General features: G+C 47.2%; 1 protein-coding gene across 1 annotated transcript in view; it reads left to right on the forward strand.

Moving 5' to 3' along the window:
* The window catches only part of DNAJB4 (DnaJ heat shock protein family (Hsp40) member B4), a 40,247-nt gene that overhangs the window by 5,496 nt on the left and 12,334 nt on the right, over window positions 1–22,417 (forward strand). Inside the window, exon 2 of the mRNA XM_066597830.1 lies at window positions 9,325–9,896. Coding sequence (XP_066453927.1) covers window positions 9,325–9,896 — 572 coding nt within the window. The remainder of the gene's footprint in view (window positions 1–9,324; window positions 9,897–22,417) is intronic.

A 22,417-nucleotide genomic window follows, 5' to 3' on the forward strand; every position in this document is an offset into this window, starting at 1 on the left:
CTTTGTGTGTGTCCCCCTACTAAAAGTCCAGCTAGCAGTAGAACTCTCTAACTCACAGTCCTGCTTGACAGCATGACTCCTCCCCGTCTCTGGCACTTTATGTACTGAGATCAGGAGACGGGGGTTTGGGGAGTTAATTTTGCACTGCATGGAGCTGTGCTGTCAGGCAGTTTAGTGAGTTAGAGTAAGTCAGGGATGGGGTGGCTGGTCCCATAGCAGCCTTGTGGTCTACCACCGTTGGTTGCACGCCACTGTTTCTACTTAGCAGGCGGTGAAAGATTCCGTTTCCGGGGGGGGGGGGGGTGCTATCAGAATCCTGAAATCAGCTGTTCTTGTTAAGGGAATCTTAACGATTGCCCCCATGCGGGCCCCTCCCCCGGCGCAATCATACGATGATCTACTTAATTATATGAGATGAAAAAACCATGACTGCTTTCTTCCAGAAATAGCCCCCGTCTTGTCTTGGTCTATGCATGCTATTGCAACTCACGTCAATGGAGCTGAGCTGTAATACCATACATAGCCTATGAATGACATTGGCGCTGTTTCCATAAGAAATTAGCTATGTTTTCTAAACTCACCCCACCCCCTTAACAGGAGTTGTCCAAAGTTGACCCCTCCACAGTCAGATGTACAAAACGTCTTTGAACTGCCCATAGCTGCATCGGTATTAAGAAATATTACAGTTTTTAGACCATTTTAACATGCAGCAGACAAAATGCTGCGTTTTCATATCCATGGCAACCATCATTGTGGAAAATTGGGAATTACGCAGCTGTCATTAAGATCTGTGATCTCCTTGACAACTACCTTTCCAGTCACCTCACCCACAATAAGTATAAGAATCTCAGTATACAAAGAATGATTACTTATTCACAACTTTCTTGTTTGGTTGGCGTCATTTCTTTCTAACAAAAACAGAAAAAAAGTAATTGAGGGAGATTTTATAAAGACGCTACAAAAGAAAACTGCAGGGGTTGCCCACGGCAACTGATCAACTAGCTACTTTTAGTTTTCAGTGGTCTATGAGAAATTATAGTTGTATCCAGTTTCTTGCTCCACCTTCACATTGCACTGTTTTCAATAATGGTGGACAATGTTGACAGGAGTATTGCGATGCACATAGAAGGTGATGTAATTTGATTTTTTCAGTCCGGTGTTGGGCCGCCTTTGGCCTCAATGGCTACAGTAACCCCCCCCTAGACTGCTTTCCACCAAATTCCCATAGATGTGTAGAGAAATTTGCCTTCATTGCTCGAGGAGACCTTCAGATAGGGATGCGGGGGATGATGGGCGTGTTGGGTGTGTACGGATACGCCGTCCTAGTTTGTCCCAAAGATGCTTGATGGGATTGAGATCCAGACTTTGGGCCGGCCAATGAAGTTTGCCAAGCCTCAACACTGCGTGCCGTATGACATGGTGCTCGGTCATGTTGGTGGAGACACGGAGCTGTACCAAAGTATTGCCACAGGGTAGGTGATGCTACATTGTCCAGGATGTCTCTGTACCCATTGGCGTTGATGGTGGACTTCACTATAACCAACAGTCCTAGTCCTTTCCATCCGATTTGCATATACCCTTCACCTGACAGCACAGGATTGGTTGGTTTCCCAATATGTTTGTCAACACAGTGTATATTCACACAGTTTTATACCACAGACCAATCCGCCACACAATGCAAGGACCCTCTCTACAAGGGGAGGAGGCGGGACGGGCTGAGAGCTAGTGCACTGAGCTCCCGCCCCCTCTCCACTGTTTGCAATGGGAGGGGTGGGACAGGGGCGGAGCTAAGTCACCCTCCCCGCCCATCCCTTTGCAACCAGTGGCGAGGCAGAGAGGGGGCCTCCTCCCCTTGCAGAAAGGGGCAGTGTTTATCAGCTGGGTCTGAAATCCTGACCGATATATGCCCGTCTGAATAAGCCCTTAGCCAGAATTCTGGCGCATCACCAGTAATAAGTGTGCCCGCCATATAACTGTCTTATATGGCTTGTGCCACTTATATCTTGTGTTTTTAGATATTTCTGGACACTTTTTATGGCTCTTCCAACAAAAAAAGCATAACTTTGTGAAAAGGGGACGATATTGTGCACCAAAAATGGTGTCAAATTTTGGTGCACATTTTGTCGTATGCTGAACCAACTAATACCTAGGTTAGATCAGACAGTTTAAAGATACATCAGATTCATCTTTCAGTAGAGTCATTATAATAAATCTGGTGCATCTAAAGACTGCGGATTGTATCTCTCAATCCAGAGGCATAATTAAAGGCTCAGGGGCCCTGATGCAAAAGGTGAGCTGGGCCCCCCCCCTCTATCTGTACCCGTACCCATACCTAAACCATACTGCACAGAGACATAACTTGAAGCTTCTGGACCCCAATGCAAAACCTGTAACAGGGCCCCCAACTATAATGCTTTATTCATAGTACTGGGCTCCCTATATGGAGAAGAGAGGCCTTGTAGGTCCCCTCAGGCTCCTGGGCCCGGGTGCAACCGCATCCCCTGCACCCTTTATAGTTACGCCCCTGTATCAATCGTTGTATGCATATGAAAGTAGCATTTTTTTCTAGTCTCCCTCTGCTTTCTCCTCTCCTGCACCCTCTTAACAGCTAATTTATGACTACAACCAAGTTTATCTTTGTGGTTGTAAATTAGCTGATAAGAAAGTGCAGGAGAGGAGAGATAAGCTGTCAGTCCAGGAGAGGAGAGATAAGCTGTCAGTCCAGGCTCATTAATGGATCTCCTGCTGAGATTTAAGGCACCTTTACTTGGGATTATCACCTAAATTATTGCTGGAAGCAGCCCTGTTGGTGATAGTCATCCCATGTACACATGGCCAGCCAACAGGGCACCGAATGAGACATCGTTGGAATTGGTTTTTTTTTAGATCACCTTAAACCAAGCAACTATCGACCCGTTCAAACAGGCAGTCTTTCATTTATGAATGACTGCCTGTTAACTATGAATGGAGGTGGGCAGCCAAAACAAATCTCCGCCCCCCCCCTCTACCTCCATTCTCTGAATGCCTATCTTTCCTGTGTGAGAGCATAGTACAATAGTCTGTAGGATGCCATAATCGCTCAACATTCGTTCCATGTAAAGGTACTTTTAGACTGCGGTTTCTATATACAGTGATATGTAGAAGCTGCAGAAGACAAACTATGACATTTTTTTAAAATTAACCCCTATTGTAAAAATGATTGTCAACCCAAAATACATGCATTTAAGGGGGAAATGCCATTGCAGTATATATTGCACACCCTCTGCTAATGCGGTTTTGTGCACAAGTTGTTGTAAATCAAGCCCATTGCACTCACAGTAAGCTCCGGGAATGTGGTCTTTCCGTCAGTACCACCCACTCAGTGTTTATTCTAGGAAATGCCAGGGCGATAGCCACATGTTTCACTTTGTCTCCAGTTTCTTTGGCATTGTCACTGAGCTGTGTTCACATGATGCTTACAAGTCGTAGAAGAAGTTTGGAATTTGCTTCCATTCTGGACGCCCCCCAAATGATGAATGGTCTCCGCTGTCTTGTCATCCAGACAAAGATCCAACCGCTAGCTGCGGGAATACATTGGGCCTTCCAGGGTGAGGGCATTAATTAGCTATGCTGCCTACTAATTTGCATTGCAACCATCCTGAGGATTAGCAGGGCGAGGTTATTTCATTACAAGCACCTTTTATTTGCATTCACATTTTTTAAATGGACTCTCTCACCATCCTTTTCACCCCTCTCTGAGAGCAGTCCAAGGTAGTGATATGACTGATGTGTGTACCTTTGCAGTAGTTTGGGAGAATCTTGTATTTGATTAGTAGTAGCCAAACACAGAGGACTACAGGAAGTAGGAAGTAGTCCTCCATAGTCATGAGCTACTGACTAGCCTCACAGGGGTTGAACCAGAATTTCAAGTTATCCCCTATTCACAGGATAGGGAATAACTTGCTGATCGTGGGGGTCTCGAGAACGGGACTACACGCTTCTCCCCCTGCAGTGACATCAGCATGAAGGGAGCGCTGGGCGAGCATGCACGGTCAGCAGTCCATTCATTTCAATGGGGCTGATGGACATACCCAAATGGTTGCCACTTAGGTATCTTGGCAGTCCCATTGAAAGTGAATGGAGTGCTAGTGTTTTTGTGCAACCGGCGCTTTATTCAGTCTCCTCCTCCTTCTGGGGGTTGTAGTATCCCCGCAGTGAGGAGGGCAGGGGACACAGAACTCACCTTCTTGAGATTGGCGGGGGTCTCAGAGGACTCTCACTGATCAGCAAGTTATCCCCTATTCTATGGATATCCTATGGATGGGGGAGAACCTGAAAGTCTGATACAACTGCTTTAAGGTCTGTAGCAAAAAAAAAAACGAAAAAGAAAAACAAAATTGCTTTGTGTGGGAGACGAACAGATAAAAGAAGCATTTAGCGTTCAATTGCCATTTTTGCAGATAATTGCATACCGAGCACGGTCTGTATATTTCTGCTACATCTGCATTCAGCGTCAGCCTTCTTGCTGTGTCCAATCTTGCTGACCGTGTCTCTACTCACAGTAGGGTTTATGCGCTGGGAGTCCTATATGGGAGTCTGGTAGCTCAGACTTGTTAATCACTAAAGCTGTAGCAGACCTGAGCATGGGCTTGATGTAGGCTGCGGAAAGCCAATTCAAGATAGAATGTGTCATAAAAGTCTGATTTGTAAAATCCAATCATTGAGACCCTAATAATCACTAACATAAAGGGGCTGCGCTGCTCTTAGGTTCCCATTGGGTAATAATATTACATGTGAGACTCTGAGTTGGCCCACTATAATCAATCAAGTTACATTAAAGGGGTTGTCTGGAACTTTTACTATTGTTGGCCTTATACTCAGGATAGGTCATCAATAGTTGAACAGTGGGTTCGCCACTTAGGATCTCTGCCAATCAACTGATAGCTGGGCTGCTGTCAGCACTGACAACATCACAGCAACCTGGTTAGGTACTACAGACACAGCTGTGCTTGCAGTACTAAATCAGGCCACTGCAACATGGACAGTGCTATCTGCTTCCAACACTATCCACATAGATAGCAGGTCAGGTGATCGGCTGATCAGCAGGGATACTAAGTGGCGGACGCTTGCTTATCAATTATTGATGACCTATCCCAAGGATAGGTCGTCAGTAGTAAAAGACTGGACCACCGCTTTAATTCACAATTAATGTATGTGGTAGCAAAACAAAAGCATTAGTGGGTGCAAAGAGCTCCAATATACAGGGTTAGGGCTCACACCCACTGGCGATACGACTTCCCTGCGATGCGAGGTTAGAGTGAGAACGCATGATAATGAAACCAATGATTTTTTAATGGTTTCATTCTCATTAGCGATGTTTTCACTGTAACCTCGCATCGCAAAGAAGAAAGTGTGACATCGCCCATTGTTTTCAATAGGCCCAGCAGCAGCGCCAGCCCCATTTAAAACATAGGGAGTACATTGCGCTCCCCTGACATAGCTGTGATGGCTATGGCAGGGGATGAAGGAGTGGGCTGTCACAGTTGTGGCAGAGGTCCGCGATGCTATCCCATTGCTTTCAATAGGGCGACGCTGTTATAGCCCCATTGAAAGCAATGGAATGAAGGCCACCACCGCAGCAATGATTTTTGGGGAAGGGCTTGAAATATAAGCCCTTTCCTGAGAATCAGCCCTTGCTGTAAAAAAAAAAATTAACTTACCTAGAAGAGCCATCCGGCTATTCTCTCCAGCCCCGGCAGTCATCTTCTGGAGGCCAGGGATTGAAAAATCTCCGCCTCCATAAAGCGCTGCCTCTGATTGGCTCAGTGCTGTGACCAATCAGAGGCAGTGCTCAGCCATCATTGAATGACAGCTGAGCGCTGCCTGTGGGTGCAAGGAGCCCCAATATACAGGGTTAGGGCTCACACCCACTGGTGATACGACTTCCCTGCGATGCGATGTTAGAGTGAAAACGCATGATAATAAAACCATTGATTTTCATTGGTTTCATTCTCATTAGTGATGTTTTCACTGTAACCTCGCATCGCAAAGAAGAAAGTGCGATATCGACCATTGTTTTCAATAGGCCCAGCAGCAGCGCCAGCCCCATTTAAAACATAGAGAGTACATTGAAAACAATGGGTGATATCGCAGATTCTTCTTTGCGATGCGAGGTTACAGTGAAAACCTCGCTAATGAGAAGGAAACCATTGAAAATCATTGGTTTCATTATCATATATTTCCACTCTAACCTCGCATCGCAGGGAAGTCGTATCGCCAGTGGGTAAGAGCCCTTAGTGAAATTAAACATCCCAACTCAGAGGCCTCAGGAGGGTGTTCTGCTGCTCCAAATGAAACCAAATTTGGACAACGGCCACTTCGAATGATACGCTTGCCATCTATGAAAAAAAATGTTAGCCAAAAAAAAGACGCTGATAGGTGGCAGATCTTCCTACAAATGTTCAATCTGTGCCCCTTGGTTTTCAACAATGCTCTTTAATCACTACAACATGCCACCGATGAATGCTGTCCTTCACATCTGTCACTGATACGGGTCTGGCATGGTAGACCTACATGTCATGGTAGACCTAGTCCGCTACAGTGCCAGCCATCGGCGACTTTTTTACCAAAATTTTTTCTTCATAAATGATGAGCGTCTGATGGGGCCGTTGTCTGACTTTCATCTTCTTTGGAGCAGCAGAACGCCCTCCAGAGGCCTTGGACTTGGAGAAGTTTAATTTCACGAACCCTGTACAACTCATGGAGTTTAGAGGCATGTTTGCCGGGCATCCAACTGAAAAGGACAATTTGGAGAAACATTGTGAGTTTCTGTCAATCATTGGCACTAAGCTAATCAGCAGTACACGACTATTCTCGGTAACACTATGTGACGGGTCCTCATAACGATTTTTCCAAATGTCCTCTCCAGATGGACGCGAGGAACATAAAAACAGACGTGCAAAAGTGATTCTGGTAGCTGCATAGTGGAGGCTCTTAACACTCCCCCTTATTGAGCATCTCATCGATGCCCATTCTTAAAGTGCTCATGACAGTGGAGCTTTGACTGAGAACTAGATAGAATCTTAATCTTGTAATATACATTCTCCACATTTAATGGTGATCCTTTAATTAGTAGAACCTGTAAATGTGATCTAAAAACATTGTGCGCTCCTGTTCTGGATGACGGAGGTATTCCGATATTCTCCATGGTTACTGTATTCACCATGGTTATTGTGATCACAGTTTCAGACTGATCCTTTGGTATTTTCACACCTTCTGTTCCGTACTTGCACCAAGTATTTCTGTAAGTTTCATCTGCAGGGATCTTGCAGTGAAACAGGTTGAGGACATGGGGGAAGGTAGTCGTCCAAATGAGCATCAGAGGAGCATAGAATATCTGACTTTAAGCGTTATATTATGTAAAGTCCGATGGTGTTCTGAAGTTCACTTCCTGGTCACAGAGGTGGAACAAGAAGTGTGTAGACTGGGCTCCAAATGTATACCAGGGTCCTTCTCCAGATATTCCTTACTCTTCACAGTAATACTACTGACTTCCTATACGGTGGAGGTGCCTGTTGGGTGACACAATAATATATATATATATATATATATATATATACATACACACACACACATATTTATGTACTGTATATTTTTGTTTTTAATGTGTAAATTTTCCACTGTGGAAAATCCATAGTATTTCCACTACATGTGAGCATACCCTTGAAGGAAACCCTTCACCAGTTTTTCACATGTAAATCTGCCTGTTACATTCATACATGGATACAACCCAAATAAGGGCTAGAAAGGGGAGTTGAAAAGTGCATACACAACTGGACACCAACATCAAACATAAACCGGATGTGCATACAAACAAGCACAAAGACAACAGACGTAATAATACTTTCCAATGTACTAAACTACCAGACAGGTGGAAATATCTATAACTATATACGACGTATTAGTTTGTATTTTGACCAGAAAATGTAAGCTGGCAAGCCCACGTCAAGGGTCCTTGTTTTGCAAGTCCCTACTCTGACAAGACAACTAAAACCACAAAAAGAGAACCCTGCCTACAAGTGGGGCAATCGTCCCAATAGGGATGGCCCCAAGCTGGAACCTGGGGGCCTGGCTCACCCTAGATGGTAACAGGCAGGAACAAAAAAAATACAACATACACACTGAACAGGCCAGTTCACATCAAGTGTAGTCCACACCTTCAAGCATAGACTGAACAGGTCCGTTCACACCCAGTGTAGTCCACACCTTCAGGCATACACTGAACAGGGCATTGTTCACACCTAAATTCTGCTAACCTCACCAGCACAAGGAAACCCCACTCACCCTATGCATGCATAGATAAACAGGAGCTAGTTCAAGTGTCCAAAAGGGGCAAGCACGTCAGATGTAAATCTGACATGAAAGGAACATGACTGGAGGTCGCACCTTATAAAGGGGAAGGGAGAGGGGTCTGCAGAACATGAGACAGGGAGATCAGGTGTGCAGACCATCTTCAGGGAAGGTGGGGAAAGCAACTCAAACTAGCAGCATGCATGACACAAACCACCAAAGTTCTGAGTGGGAAGGGGATAATGGATAAATGACCGACAACCTCCAGTAAGAAGAGCTGATATTTATGTGCAGCAGACCGGTGGTGATTGGCTGGAGAGCTCCACACCATTAGACAGCCAAATCAACCACACCTGCAACATGATCACAGCTGGGATCCAAGGTTCGCGTGTCTGCCGTGACCTCTGAGACCGGCGCATGCGCAGTTACAAGGGAGGATGTGGGATCTGCCCACAAAAGTGATAGATATACTGTGCATACGTCGATGTTGGAGTTAACAGCACCCATGCAGGACTTGGACCAAGGCTGTGATGATCTGCCAGCCCTCCACAATTGGTCCAGCACCCACATCGGACAGATGGCTTGTAATTTACATGTGCACAGGAGAAATAAAACTTTTCATTTTGCAGGTATCCTTGACAGATGGTGGACAGCAAAGTAACTGTTGAAATGCTTAATTCTTCAGTGTTTTAACAGCGTTGGCAGATTTATATGTGAAAAACTGGTGACGGGTTCCCTTTAAGACAGAACCTAAACAGCATACTGATGCAAAACTACAACGTCCAGAATGTCCCAATAGCCTCATAGAATGAAAAGTGGAGAAAGTGCCACCTTATAAACATGTTTATTCGAATCATGCCCAAGACGCATCTGTGGTTGCTTTGACCAGAGATTACCAGTACTAAGAACAAAGAACTCAACATTTGTCCAGAAATTACATTGTATGAACGTCCTGTTGAAAGTTTGCTATAATGTGTTTTCTGTTATTTATTCTAGGACTTAAAGGAGGACCCGGTGCACAAAATGGACAGGGAGGAAACTTCCACTACACGTTCCATGGAGATCCACATGCTACCTTCGCTGCGTTTTTTGGTGGAGCAAACCCATTTGAAATCTTCTTCGGAAGACGAATGCCCGGAGGTCGAGATGACGAGGACATGGAGCTGGATGGAGATCCATTTAGCTCATTTTCTACCTTTGGCATGAATGGGTTTCCGAGAGAAAAGAACCAAGTGGGTCAGATCCGGCGTAAGCAAGACCCACCTATTATTCATGAGCTAAGGGTATCTTTAGAAGAGATTTACCATGGATGCACTAAAAGAATGAGAATCTCCAGGAAGAAGATGAATCCCGATGGCCGAACGGCACGGACTGAGGATAAGATCCTCACAATCGAGATAAAGAGAGGATGGAAAGAAGGCACCAAAATCACATTCCCCAAGGAGGGAGACGAGACGCCGATGACCATTCCTGCCGATATAGTTTTTGTTATCAAGGACAAGCCTCACGCACATTTTAAGAGAGATGGTTCAAACATTGTGTGTCCTTTACAAATCAGTCTGCGAGAGGTACGAGCTTTCTGCTGCTTTTTGTTACATAATGACTGCTTTCTGGTGGCTCTTGACATCTCATAGCCATCCTTTTATGAGAATGCTCTATAGGAGCATTCTTGTTCATATAGAGAGGCTGAAAATCTGTTCACACCTAATACTTCTGACAGATAAGAGTTTGCTACAGTTGTATCCAATCCTTTGTGAGCTAAATACATTAGCATGAGCAGTTTGCTACAATGTATCCATGTAGATAATATGTAGCATTCTAGTCTTAAGGCTCTCTCACAGAGGATTGTCTAGATTAAAGGGGTTTTCTGGGACTAAACTATTGATGACCTATCTTCAGGATATTGATTGATAGAGGTCCAGCACTTGGGTTCCAAACTTGTCACCTGATAGAAGAGTGAAGGGGCAACTTTGCTCCAGTGAGCACTACAGCCTCTACTCGGGCCAGTGACATCATGTTCATTCGTCACGTGGCCTGAGAGCAGCTCCTTCCAATTCAAGTGAATGGGATGGAGCGGCAGTACCAGGCGCAGCCACTATACACTGTACAGAGCTGTGCCAGATATGGACTGTATTGACAGCGGCACTCACCCAAGCGCCGCTGTCACTTTAATCAGCTGATCTCTGGGGATCCTGAGCAACTGACCCCTACCGATCAACTATTGATGACCTATCCTGAGGATGGAACATCAATAGTTTAGTACTGGAAAACCCCATTAAATACAGTCAGGCAACCCATACACATTAGAACGCTGTCAGTTGAATGCTCAATCTGCTGATATGTATCTTGCTGGACACCCTATTCACATGCTTGCTCGGCTTGGCTTTTTTTTCTTTAGCTATATAGGAAAGTGTAGTCTGCTGCACTTTTCTATACAGAAGGCTACAGTATAAATGGTATTAGTTTTGCACAACACGTATCAATGGACGACGTATGCCACTATTAGTGTTGCTTTTGTTAATATAAAACAACAAGAAAACATAACAGGGAAATAGCAAATGCACACAGTGCGTGTCAGCGGCCTCAAACGTCGTTCAAATGTCGCCAGGCCACTACAAATTATTTGCAAACCTTTTGCAGCTAGCAATGGGGTTTGGGGATTTTAAGTATGGTGCACCAAACAGGGGCAGCTCACAAAGCTACAAGCTATACTATATGGCCTTCTGTTCTCGCATATCGTGCCGTCCAGGGATTGCAGCTTATTTAGTTGGCGCTACTTTTTGTTAATTATAATGCAAGAAGATTTTCCTTGGAGGAGGTCCGTGCTCGGCTCTTCTGTTCACCTGGTACAATTTATCCCTTCCAAACTTTATGACATTGCTTTTAAAACAAGCAGCCACACCTGCTGTACTTCGTAGCAAAATTTTTTGGTAGCTCTCTCTCTTCCTTGGAGAAGGCCCGTGCTTGAGTGTTGTTGTCATCTGGAAGAATTTCTCCAGAAGACCCCTGCTATCTTCATTGGCACAATTTGTGATCTAGGAGACCCTATGTGGGCCTTATTTTGTTTTTAGTGACCCCCTGCACCACTGTATACTATTTTGACCAATTTTTGGGAGGAGCACAGTGTTCCTTAGATGTGTGGTGGTAGTCCCATGCAATTTGGGGGGCTTTGGCTACATTGCGGACCTCCTGGAGGGCAAATTAATGAACCAGATTTTTACCCCCATTGACTTTAATGGGAGTCCCGATTCACAATGATTTTCATGATATCGGCCCAATACCGACACAAACCGATTATTTCACTAATCGCTCATTATTAGCCACTGTTGTATACTGGTACATATATCTCAGTCTTCCATCAGGGGTATCCTCCTGAATTATACCCCTGACAGAAGAAGACGATATCTGAAAGGAGGCTTATAGCAAACCTTCAGCTTTGAGAAGTAACTGGTGATCTTGGTACCAATAGAAATTACAGGACGTCCTGAAAAAAGAGTCCGCGCACAACTATGTCGACGGAAAAAAAGAGTTATGACTGTCAGAAGATAGCAGTAGAAAATAATAATAAAAAATAAATAAATATATATATATATTTGAAAAAACTAAAAACAGTACAGCAAATAAAAAAACTCTATAAATCTGGAATTGTAGTAATCGTACCGACCCATAGAATAGTTACCAGGTCATTTTTGTTGCAATGTGTACACCGTAGAAACAAGACGCACCCAAAGATGGCGGAATTTAGGTTTTATCTTTTCCATTACACTGCACTTAGAATTTTTAAGTACATTATATGATACCTTAAATAGTACCATTGAAAAATACAAGGGGGAAGGAAAAACGAAAATGGGGAAAAAAAGGGCCACGCCCCTAAGGGGTTACAGGGGATTTCATGCTACTTGAAATTTCTTCACAGTCACTTTGTTCTTCCTGGTTGCTGCTGACCAGGACATGTGACTGCTGCAGCCAATCACTGGCTATAGAAGGTCACTAATGTGGCCAGTTATTGGCTACAGCAGTCACATGTCATGGTCAGCAGTAACCAGTAGGGACAGATTGGTTGTAAAACAATATAGTATAACAATAAAGTCATGGGAAAAATCCTTTACATTAAATACACTCAGTATAAAAAACTAATCCCTCCCCTGGAAGTTGTCGGATGGAAAGACACTTTCTCTGTGTGATTGCAACTTTGATATAAGTAAGTGATTACAATATGTGGAGAACTAACCCCTTGTAGGGAGGCTCTAGTACCCTGTTGTACCACCTCTAGCTTAGATACAAGATGTGATACGGGTGGGCATGGAGACTCTGGTACTCTGTTGGACCACCTCTAGCTTGGATACAAGATCTGAAGCAGGCGAGCATGTAGACTCGAATACCCTGTTGGCCCGCCTCTAGCGTGGATGCAAGGTGTGATATGGACAGGCATGGAGGCTCTAGTACCCTGTTGGCCCACTTCTAGCTTGGATACAGGATGTGCTACGGGTGGACATGGAGGCTCTAGCACCCTGTTGTACCACCTCTAGCTTGGATACAGGATGTGATACGGGCGGGCATGGAGGCTCTAGTACCCTGTTGTATCGCCTCTAGCTTGGATACAGGATGTGATACGGGTGGACATGGAGGCTCTAGCACCCTGTTGTACCACCTCTAGCTTGGATACAGGATGTGATACGGGCGGGCATGGAAGCTCTAGTACCCTGTTGTACCACCTCTAGCTTGGATACAGGATGTGATACGGGCGGGCATGGAGGCTCTAGTACCCTGTTGGCCCGCCTCTAGCTTGGATACAGGATGTGATACGGGCGGGCATGGAGGCTCTAGTACCCTGTTGTACCACCTCTAGCTTGGATACAGGATGTGATACGGACGGGCATGGAGGCTCTAGTACCCTGTTGGCCCGCCTCTAGCTTGGATACAAGATGTGATAGGGCAGGCATGGAGGCTCTAGTACCCTGTTGTACCGCCTCTAGCTAGGACACAAGATGTAATACGGGTGAGCATGGAGCCTCTAGCACCCTGTTGTCCTGCCTCTAGCTTCGATACAAGATATGATACGGGCGGGCATGGAGACATACAAGTTCCATATGGTATCCTGTGGCACATCACTCCATATTTGCTGTAACTGAGCCACTTGATTGTGCAACCTCATAGGCTGTCGAAGTTGATTTCTTAGATGGTGCCATACACAGCGATAAATCTGTCAAGCCACAGAATTGTGACAATGTTATGGGGGCTTCCTGGGACCCCCATGTGTGGGTATGGCCGAGCATTATCCTGCTGAAAGTCTCTTGGAAACAGCCATGAGAGGAACACGTGGCTTCAGGATGTCCTGAACAGATCGCTGAGCTGTCATTCTCCCTCGTACCACTACTAGGGGTTACCAACTGTCCTATGCGATGGCCCCCCAGACCATCACACCAGCATTGGGTAGTGTGCTGTTCCACAGACTGGTTGTCTGTTGGGGGTCCTGAGCCCGGTCACCTTGTGTGCCCTCACACATGTACTGGTCCCAACACCTCCTAACAGTCTGGTCAGACGCTCCTCCCTACTGGTGGTCTGTCGGGGGTCCTGAGCCCAGTCACCTTGTGTGCCCTCACACATGTACTGGTCCCAACACCTCCTAACAGTCTGGTCAGACGCTCCTCTCTACTGGTGGTCTGTCGGGGGTTCTGAGCCGAGTCACCTTGTGTGCCCTCACACATCTACTGGTCCCAACACCTCCTAACAGTCTGGTCAGACGCTCCTCTCTACTGGTGGTCTGTAGGGAGCGTCCTGAGCCTGGTCACCTTGTGTGCCCTCACACATCCAGTGGTCCCAACACCTCCTAACAGTCTGGTCAGACGCTCCTCTCTACTGGTGGTCTGTAGGGAGCGTCCTGAGCCCGGTCACCTTGTGTGCCCTCACACATCCACTGGTCCCAAGACCTCCTAACAGTGTGGTCAGATGCTCCTCTCTACTGGTGGTCTGTAGAGGGTCCTAAGCCCGGTCACCTTGTGTGCCCTCACACATCCACGGTCCCAACACCTGCTAACAGTCTGGACAGAACGGCCGGTGGGGACAATTCATCGCTACAACCATCCAGCTTCTCACACCCCAATAATGCGCCCCTCTAAGACTCTGGTAACGGGGTGAAATATCTTCTCTGCGTTGTAGAGGCGTCTAGTGGTCAACAAGCTCTTCACAAGCGGAAGAAGAGGCGGTCACTACACACAAGGAGCCTCCGAGAGCCTCTTATAGGCCAAGGGGGGGAACCACTTCCAGGGTCTCCGATGACAAGACCGTCCATCTAATCACCACAACTCTCATATTTACAGATCTGCCTGAGACGGAACCGCATGCCGGGTTTTGCAACAAAATGAGAACTTCTTCTGGGGCCGGATTGTTTTTTGACAAAGAATGTACATTCATAAGAGACTTTATAGTCATTCTGTGCTTTTTTATCCTGGATTAGACAGGTGGTTAAAATATGCACGTATCCTCCTCCTCTTCTAGTTGCTTCAGAATGGAGTGGGTGGGCAGATGCTTGTGGGTGACGTCACCAACTATGCCCACACGTTCCATTCACTAGAATGTGCTAATGTCTAATTCCAGACGTCAGCACGGTGTGGGGGTGACTACCGCTTTCCCCCTATTACCTCTGAACAGACGTGGCAATGCGTGGGTCGGGAGGGGTATCATCTCTCCTGAAGGACAGCACCTAGAAGGTGAGCAAGGAAACTTATAAGGCCATGCAGGCTCCTCTGGGAAATATGCAAATAAGGTAGATGGAACAATACCTTTGCAGCGCCACCTTTTGGAAGGCAGCATTCCTGCAAATCAATGTCAGACTTAGTCTTTATAGGTGGTGTGTTGTTATGTTAGTTTAGGTGAAGTTCTCATGCTTTGTAATATCATCGCTGTAAGAGGGTGCACAACATTGCCGTAAAGTGTGAGCTACAACACGCCTCCTTAGCGTGTGACGGTTTTCCCTATTGGCTTCAGGCCGGATTCATAAGGCTGCGTGTTTGTTGTGTTCAAGAAACTTAGGTGCAACTCACATTGGCGCCTGTCGCCGTGCTGTCTGATCTGCACAGACCCTGCACATTGCAGAGAATTGGACATGCAGCGTGGGAAAAATCATTTGTGTAGATTATAGCCTCATGGGCCATAATGGGGTTCTGTGCTGTCCGTGAAATACACCCTAAACGCACCCCACGCAATAGTCCCTGGCTATGTCTATATACAGGCTTTAAACAACATGCGTCCTAGTAAGAGGGATTTGGTTGCATCGCCAAATATATCATATATTGAAATATGTTGGGGTTGAGGACCATAAGGGACATTTCACACGGGACGGAATTGTCCGCAGGACGAAATGCAGATGTGGACTTGGTTAATTAGTGCTGATTTTGTTGCATTTTTAACTGGGGAATGCGATCTGCAGAACGTCTTGTGCTTTTTCCATAGACTTGAATAGCAGAATTACATCTCCTGCAGGTTATAAATCTACAACAACAATTTTGCAAGACGTCCTTAACCCATTAAGAACCAAGCATGGTAAATATACGGGGCTTGGCCCTGGGCTTTAATCCCGGATGATAGTAGAAGTACAGCATGGGATTAATGCCTCTGTTCCTGCTATCAAGCAGGAGCAGGTCGGGTCTTTGGCTGTCAGACACAGCGGAGGACCCAGAGGAGAAGGGAGAAGCAGTTTTTAATTGCTTCTGCCTTCTCTTTCCCGGATACATAGCGCTCAATGAGCGCTATGTTCTAAAGAGTGAAAGTGGAAGTGTTTCTTCCACTACGCGAGCCGGCGGTCATGTGACCACAAGGTGTTCCCTGTTACTGCAGAGCTGCAGGTTCCTAGTAGACCCTGATCAGCTCTGTCAGTGACTACTGTCACTACAGGGGGGGATGTAACTGTAACTATGGTTCCTATAAATGCGGTAATGGGACAGGTGGAGAAGGGTGAGGAGGAGCCTTAACCCCTTAGTGACGGCCCTATTGTGTCTACGCACTGCGATCGCAGGGTGGCCTCCCTTTATACACTGAGGGCACCAGCTGTTTCTTACAGCTGACACCCAGCGGCAACAGCTGCGATGAGCTGTGCGGCTCATCGGGGCTGTTAACCCTTTAAGTGCCGCTGTAAATTCTGAGATCGCAGGGAGCCAGGTGGGTGTCATGGCAGCCGGGGGCCTTCTGAAAGGCCCCAGGGCTGTCATGGCAGAATGCCTATCAAGCCATCCCCGTGGGGTGGCTTGATAGACTGCCTGTTAGATCGCAGTATGATGTAATGCCATGGCATTACATCATACTGCAGGAGAGATCAAAGCATCACATGTTGTGGTCCCCGGTGGGGACTAAAAAGTAAAAGAAAGTTAATTTTTTTTTTAACTAATAGCAAAAAAAAAAATTAATAAAAGTTTAAATGCCGTGGGGCAGGGAGAGGGCAGAGAGGGTGCGGGAGCTCAGTGCACTGCTCCCGGCCCGCCTTCTCCTCTTGCAGAGAGGGTCAGCGTATATTGGCCGGGCGTGAAATCCCGGCCGATATACGCCTGTCTGAATAAGCCCTCAGTTATCATGTTATTTTTGTTGCAGTTTATGCACCATAGAAACAAGACCAGAAAGATAGTGGAATTTGATTTTTCTTCCATTCCTCTCTACTTAGAATTTTTAACAGTTTTTCAGTAAATTATAAGGTACATTAAATAGCACCATTGAAAAATACAACTCGTCTCGCAAAAAACAAGCCCTCATACAGCGACGGCGATGGATAAATAAAGGAGTTACAATTTTTTAAAAGGGGGGAGAGTAAAAAACAAAAATAGAAATAAACAAAAAAGCTTTTCTATAAGGGGTTAAGAGCTCTTCGCTTCTCAGTCATACAAGGATTTACTTCTCTTTATCATAATGTAGGAGTATAATAAGTGTGATACGCACATATAGGCGCTCCCAGCGCAGTCACAGCGCCGTAGTAATGTAGGGCTTCTGCTCCCGGATCGCGGACCACCGTCGTCCGAATACTCCATAGATTGAATGTGAGAGTTGTTCCCACGGCCACCGTCCGGGTGATGAGTGAGAATTCGTTCACTAGTTACTTTGTTTCAGCTCACCTAAAACTAGTTGCTGGTTGATTAATTATCATCTGGTGTAATCAGGTGATCGTCGTGCCTGTTCATTGTGCGCCTCCCATTGAACAGTGATTGGCTCCCACCTTTTTTTGAATATTTTACCCTCCCACTTATCGCTCATTGGTTCCTGAAAACACATAAATACATGAGTGATCCTCGACTGAACAGTCGCTCCTGGTCTTCAGAAGAACCCGCGCGTCTACAGTTTCTGGCTGCTTTTGGTCCATGGAGAGACTACTGCCGCGAGTGTTCACTCGAAGACCGACCACATATATTTATGTGCGTTTAGTACCGTAGACTCCGCAATTAATGAGCGTGCATTGTGCAGTGGTCAAAATTTCAAATAGCCGCGCATTAAAAGCACCTCGCGCCCCCTAACTATTTGAACGATATTTTGGTACATGTAAACACTTCCAACAATTTGTTCAATGGTCGAAAACATGCCATCGCTCTGTGTAAAAGCACCAGCACAACAGACGTTCACCCAATTTGGCGACTATTTCGAGTGACTAATCACATATTAATTGTTTCATATAAAGCCAAACGGAAAGAGAAACTGTTGCCCTAAGCAACCAATCACGGAGCAGCTTTCATTTCTGAAACTGCTATGGTAAAATGAAAGCTGAGCTCTGATTGGTTGTTATCAGCAACATAGATAGTTTCTCTCTTAGGGGCCTTTTAAACGGACTGATAAGTTGTTTAGATTCCGGCATGCAGCGGGTATGTGAACGTTTATCCTTCAGTGTAAACGCATCGACTGAACGATGAACAAGAATTTGTTTGCTTCTCGTTCGCCGTTCAGTTCCTGCATCCTGGATGGGTCTGTGTGAACAGGCAGTTATGAACGACTGCCTGTTTATTGTGAATGGAGGCAGTGTTTGTACCACCTACTACACCGACTTCTACTTCTACCACTTGATCTATATAAGCCTCGGTTCACTTTCTGGCTATGAACCAACAAAACACCATTTTTTCCTTTGCTTTAGGGTGAGCACCCACTGGCGTTTGCGTTCTCCGCGGGAAAAAAACGCAGCGTTTTCGCCGCGTTTCTCGCGTTTTTCGCGGCGTTTTTGCGGCGTTTTCCGTTAATTTCCATTGACATTCATGGGTGCATTAGGAGAAAAATAGGGACACATATGCAACTGACAGTTCCTATGTTAAAAACGCAAACGCAACGCAAAAAAAACGCCAGTGGACAGGAACACATGTTATCTCTATGCCTGTGCAGGAAAAACGCAAAACGCAGGTAAAAAAACGCCAGTGGGTGCTCGCCCTGATGGTTTAAACTTAAAGGGGTTTCCTGGGACTACAATCTTGATGATGAGTCCATAGGATAGGTCATCAATAGAGATGAACGAGCACCAAAATGCTCGGGTGCTCGTTACTCGGGACGAACTTTTCGCGATGCTCGAGGGTTCGTTTCGAGTAACGAACCCCATTGAAGTCAATGGGCGACCCGAGCATTTTTGTATATGGCCGATGCTCGCTAAGGTTTTCATTTGTGAAAATCTGGGCAATTTAAGAAAGTGATGGGAACGACACAGCAACGGATAGGGCAGGCGAGGGGCTACATGTTGGGCTGCATCTCAAGTTCCCAGGTCCCACTATTAAGCCACAATAGCGGCAAGAGTGGGCCCCCCCCCTCCCAACAACTTTTACTTCTGAAAAGCCCTCATTAGCATGGCATACCTTAGCTAAGCACCACACTACCTCCAACAAAGCACAATCACTGCCTGCATGACACTCCGCTGCCACTTCTCCTGGGTTACATGCTGCCCAACCCCCCCGCACGACCCAGTGCAACAGCGCACACCAAACTGTCCCTGCCCAGCCTTCAGCTGCCCTCATGCCACGCCACCCTCATGTCTATTTATAAGTGCGTCTGCCATGAGGAGGAACCGCAGGCACACACTGCAGAGGGTTGGCACGGCTAGGCAGCGACCCTCTTTAAAAGGGGTGGGGCAATAGCCCACAATGCTGTACAGAAGCAATGAGAAATCCAATCCTGTGCCACCTCCATCAGGAGCTGCACACGTGGGCATAGCAATGGGGAACCTATGTGCCACACACTATTCATTCTGTCAAGGTGTCTGCATGCCCCAGTCAGACCACGGTTTTTTATAAATAGTCACAGGCAGGTACAACTCCGCAATGGGAATTCCGTGTGCACCCACAGCATGGGTGGCTCCCTGGAACCCACCGGCGGTACATAAATATATCCCATTGCATTGCCTATCACAGCTGAGGTAGTAATGTCGTGCTTAATGCAGGTGGGCTTCGGCCCACACTGCATGCCCCAGTCAGACTGGGGTTCTTTAGAAGTGGACACATGCAGTTACAACTCCCTGTGAACCGACAGCATGGGTGGGTGCCAGGAAGCCACCGGCGGTACATAAATATATCCCATTGCATTGCCCAACACAGCTGATGTTATGTCAGCTGTAATGCAGGTGGGCCAAAAATTTATTGGATTACACTGTAGGCGAGGGCCCCCAAAAATTGGTGTACCAACAGTACTAATGTACCTGAGAAAAATTGCCCATGCCCAACCAAGAGGGCAGGTGAAACGCATTAATCGCTTTGGTTAATGTGGCTTAATTGGTAACTAGGCCTGGAGGCAGCCCAGTTAAAATAAAAATTGGTTGAGGTGAAAGTTTCAACGCTTTAATGAGCATTGAAACGTATAAAAAATGTTTAGAAAAATTATATGACTGAGCCTTGTGGGCCTAAGAAAAATTGCCCGTTCGGCGTGATTATGTGAGGTTTCAGGAGGAGGAGCAGGAGGAGGAGGAGGAATATTATACACAGATTGATGAAGCAAAAAGGTCCACGTTTTGGATGGTGATAGAGAACGATGCTTCCATCCACGGGTGCAGCCTCCGTATTGCTTACGTATCGCTGCTGTCCGCTGGTGAAGAAGAGAAGTCTGGGGAAATCCAGGCTTTGTTCATCTTGATGAGTGTAAGCCTGTCGGCACTGTCGGTTGACAGGTGGGTACGCTTATCCGTGATGATTCCCCAAGCCACACTAAACACCCTCTCTGACAAGACGCTAGCCACAGGGCAAGCAAGCACCCCCAGGGCATACAGCGCGAGTTCAGGCCACGTGTCCAGCTTCGACACCCAGTAGTTGTAGGGGGCAGAGGCGTCACCGGGGACGGTCGTGCGATCGGCTACGTACTCCCTCACCATCCTTTTACAGTGCTCCCGCCAGCTCAGCCTCGACTGGGGACCGGTGACACAGTCTTGCTTGCAGGCCTTGGAGAATGGTCCCCTGCCTGCGCTGTACATGCTGCCTGATCTCTGCGCCTCCCCTGCTACCTGGCCCGCGGAAATGCGCCTTCGGCCACAAGCGCTGTCGGATGGGAAGTTTACCATCAGTTTGTCCACCAGCGCCCTGTGGTATAGCAGCATTCTCGAACCCTTTCCTCTTCGGGAATGAGAGTGGAAAGGTTCTCCCTATACCGTGGGTCGAGCAGTGTGTACACCCAGTAATCCGTAGTGGCCAGAATGCGTGTAACGCGATGGTCACGAGAAAGGCATCCTAACATGAAGTCAGCCATGTGTGCCAGGGTACCTGTACGCAACACATGGCTGTCCTCACTCGGAAGATCACTTTCAGGATCCTCCTCCTCCTCCTCCTCTGGCCATACACGCTGAAAGGATGACAGGCAAGCAGCATGTGTACCCTCAGCAGTGGGCCAAGCTGTCTCTTCCCCCTACTCCTCATGCTCCTCCCCCTCCTCCTCCTCCTCCTCTGGCCATACACGCTGAAAGGATGACAGGCAAGCAGCATCTGTACCCTCAGCAGTGGGCCAAGCTGTCTCTTCCCCCTCCTCCTCATCCCCCTCCTCCTCCTCCTCAACGCGCTGAGATATAGACATGAGGGTGCTCTGACTATCCAGCGACATACTGTCTTCCCCCGCCTCCGTTTCCGAGTGCAAAACGTCTGCCTTTATGCTTTGCAGGGAACTTCTCAAGAGGCATAGCAGAGGAATGGTGACGCTAATGATTGCAGCATCCCCGCTCAGCATCTGGGTAGACTCCTCAAAGTTTCCAAGGACCTGGCAGATGGCTGCCAACCAGGCCCACTCTTCTGTAAATAATTGAGGAGGCTGACTCCCACTACGCCGCCCATGTTGGAGTTGGTATTCCGCAATAGCTCTACGCTGCTCATAGAGCCTGGCCAACATGTGGAGCGTAGAGTTCCACTGTGTCGGCACGTCGCACAGTAATCGGTGCACTGGCAGATGAAACCGATGTTGCAGGGTCCGCAGGGTGGCAGCGTCCGTCTTGGAGTTGCGAAAATGTGCGCTGACCCGGCGCACCTTTCCGAGCAGGTATGACAAGTGTGGGTAGCTTTTCAGAAAGCGCTGAACCACCAAATTAAAGACATGGGCCAGGCATGGCACGTGCGTGAGGCTGCCGAGCTGCAGAGCCGCCACCAGGTTACGGCCGTTGTCACACAAGACCATGCCCGGTTGGAGGCTCAGCGGCGCAAGCCAGCGGTCGGTCTGCTCTGTCAGACCCTGCAGCAGTTCGTGGGCTGTCTGACTCTTCTCTCCTAAACTGAGTAGTTTCAGCACGGCCTGCTGACGCTTGCCCACCGCTGTGCTGCCATGCCGCGTGACACCAGCTGCTGGCGGCGTGCTGCTGCTGACACATCTTGATTGCGAGACAGAGGTTGCGTAAGAGGAGGAGGAGGAGGGTGGTTTAGTGGAGGAAGCATACACCGCCGCAGATACCACCACCGAGCTGGGGCACGCAATTCTGGGGGTGGGTAGGACGTGAGCGGTCCCAGGCTCTGACTCTGTCCCAGCCTGCACTAAATTCACCCAATGTGCCGGTAGGGAGATATAGTGGCCCTGCCCGCCTGTGCTTGTCCACGTGTCTGTTGTTAAGTGGACCGTGGCAGTAACCGCGTTGGTGAGGGCGCGTACAATGTTGCGGGAGACGTGGTCGTGCAGGGCTGGG

Source organism: Eleutherodactylus coqui, chromosome 3, assembly GCF_035609145.1.
Source record: "Eleutherodactylus coqui strain aEleCoq1 chromosome 3, aEleCoq1.hap1, whole genome shotgun sequence".
Classification (NCBI taxonomy): Eukaryota; Metazoa; Chordata; class Amphibia; order Anura; family Eleutherodactylidae; genus Eleutherodactylus; species Eleutherodactylus coqui.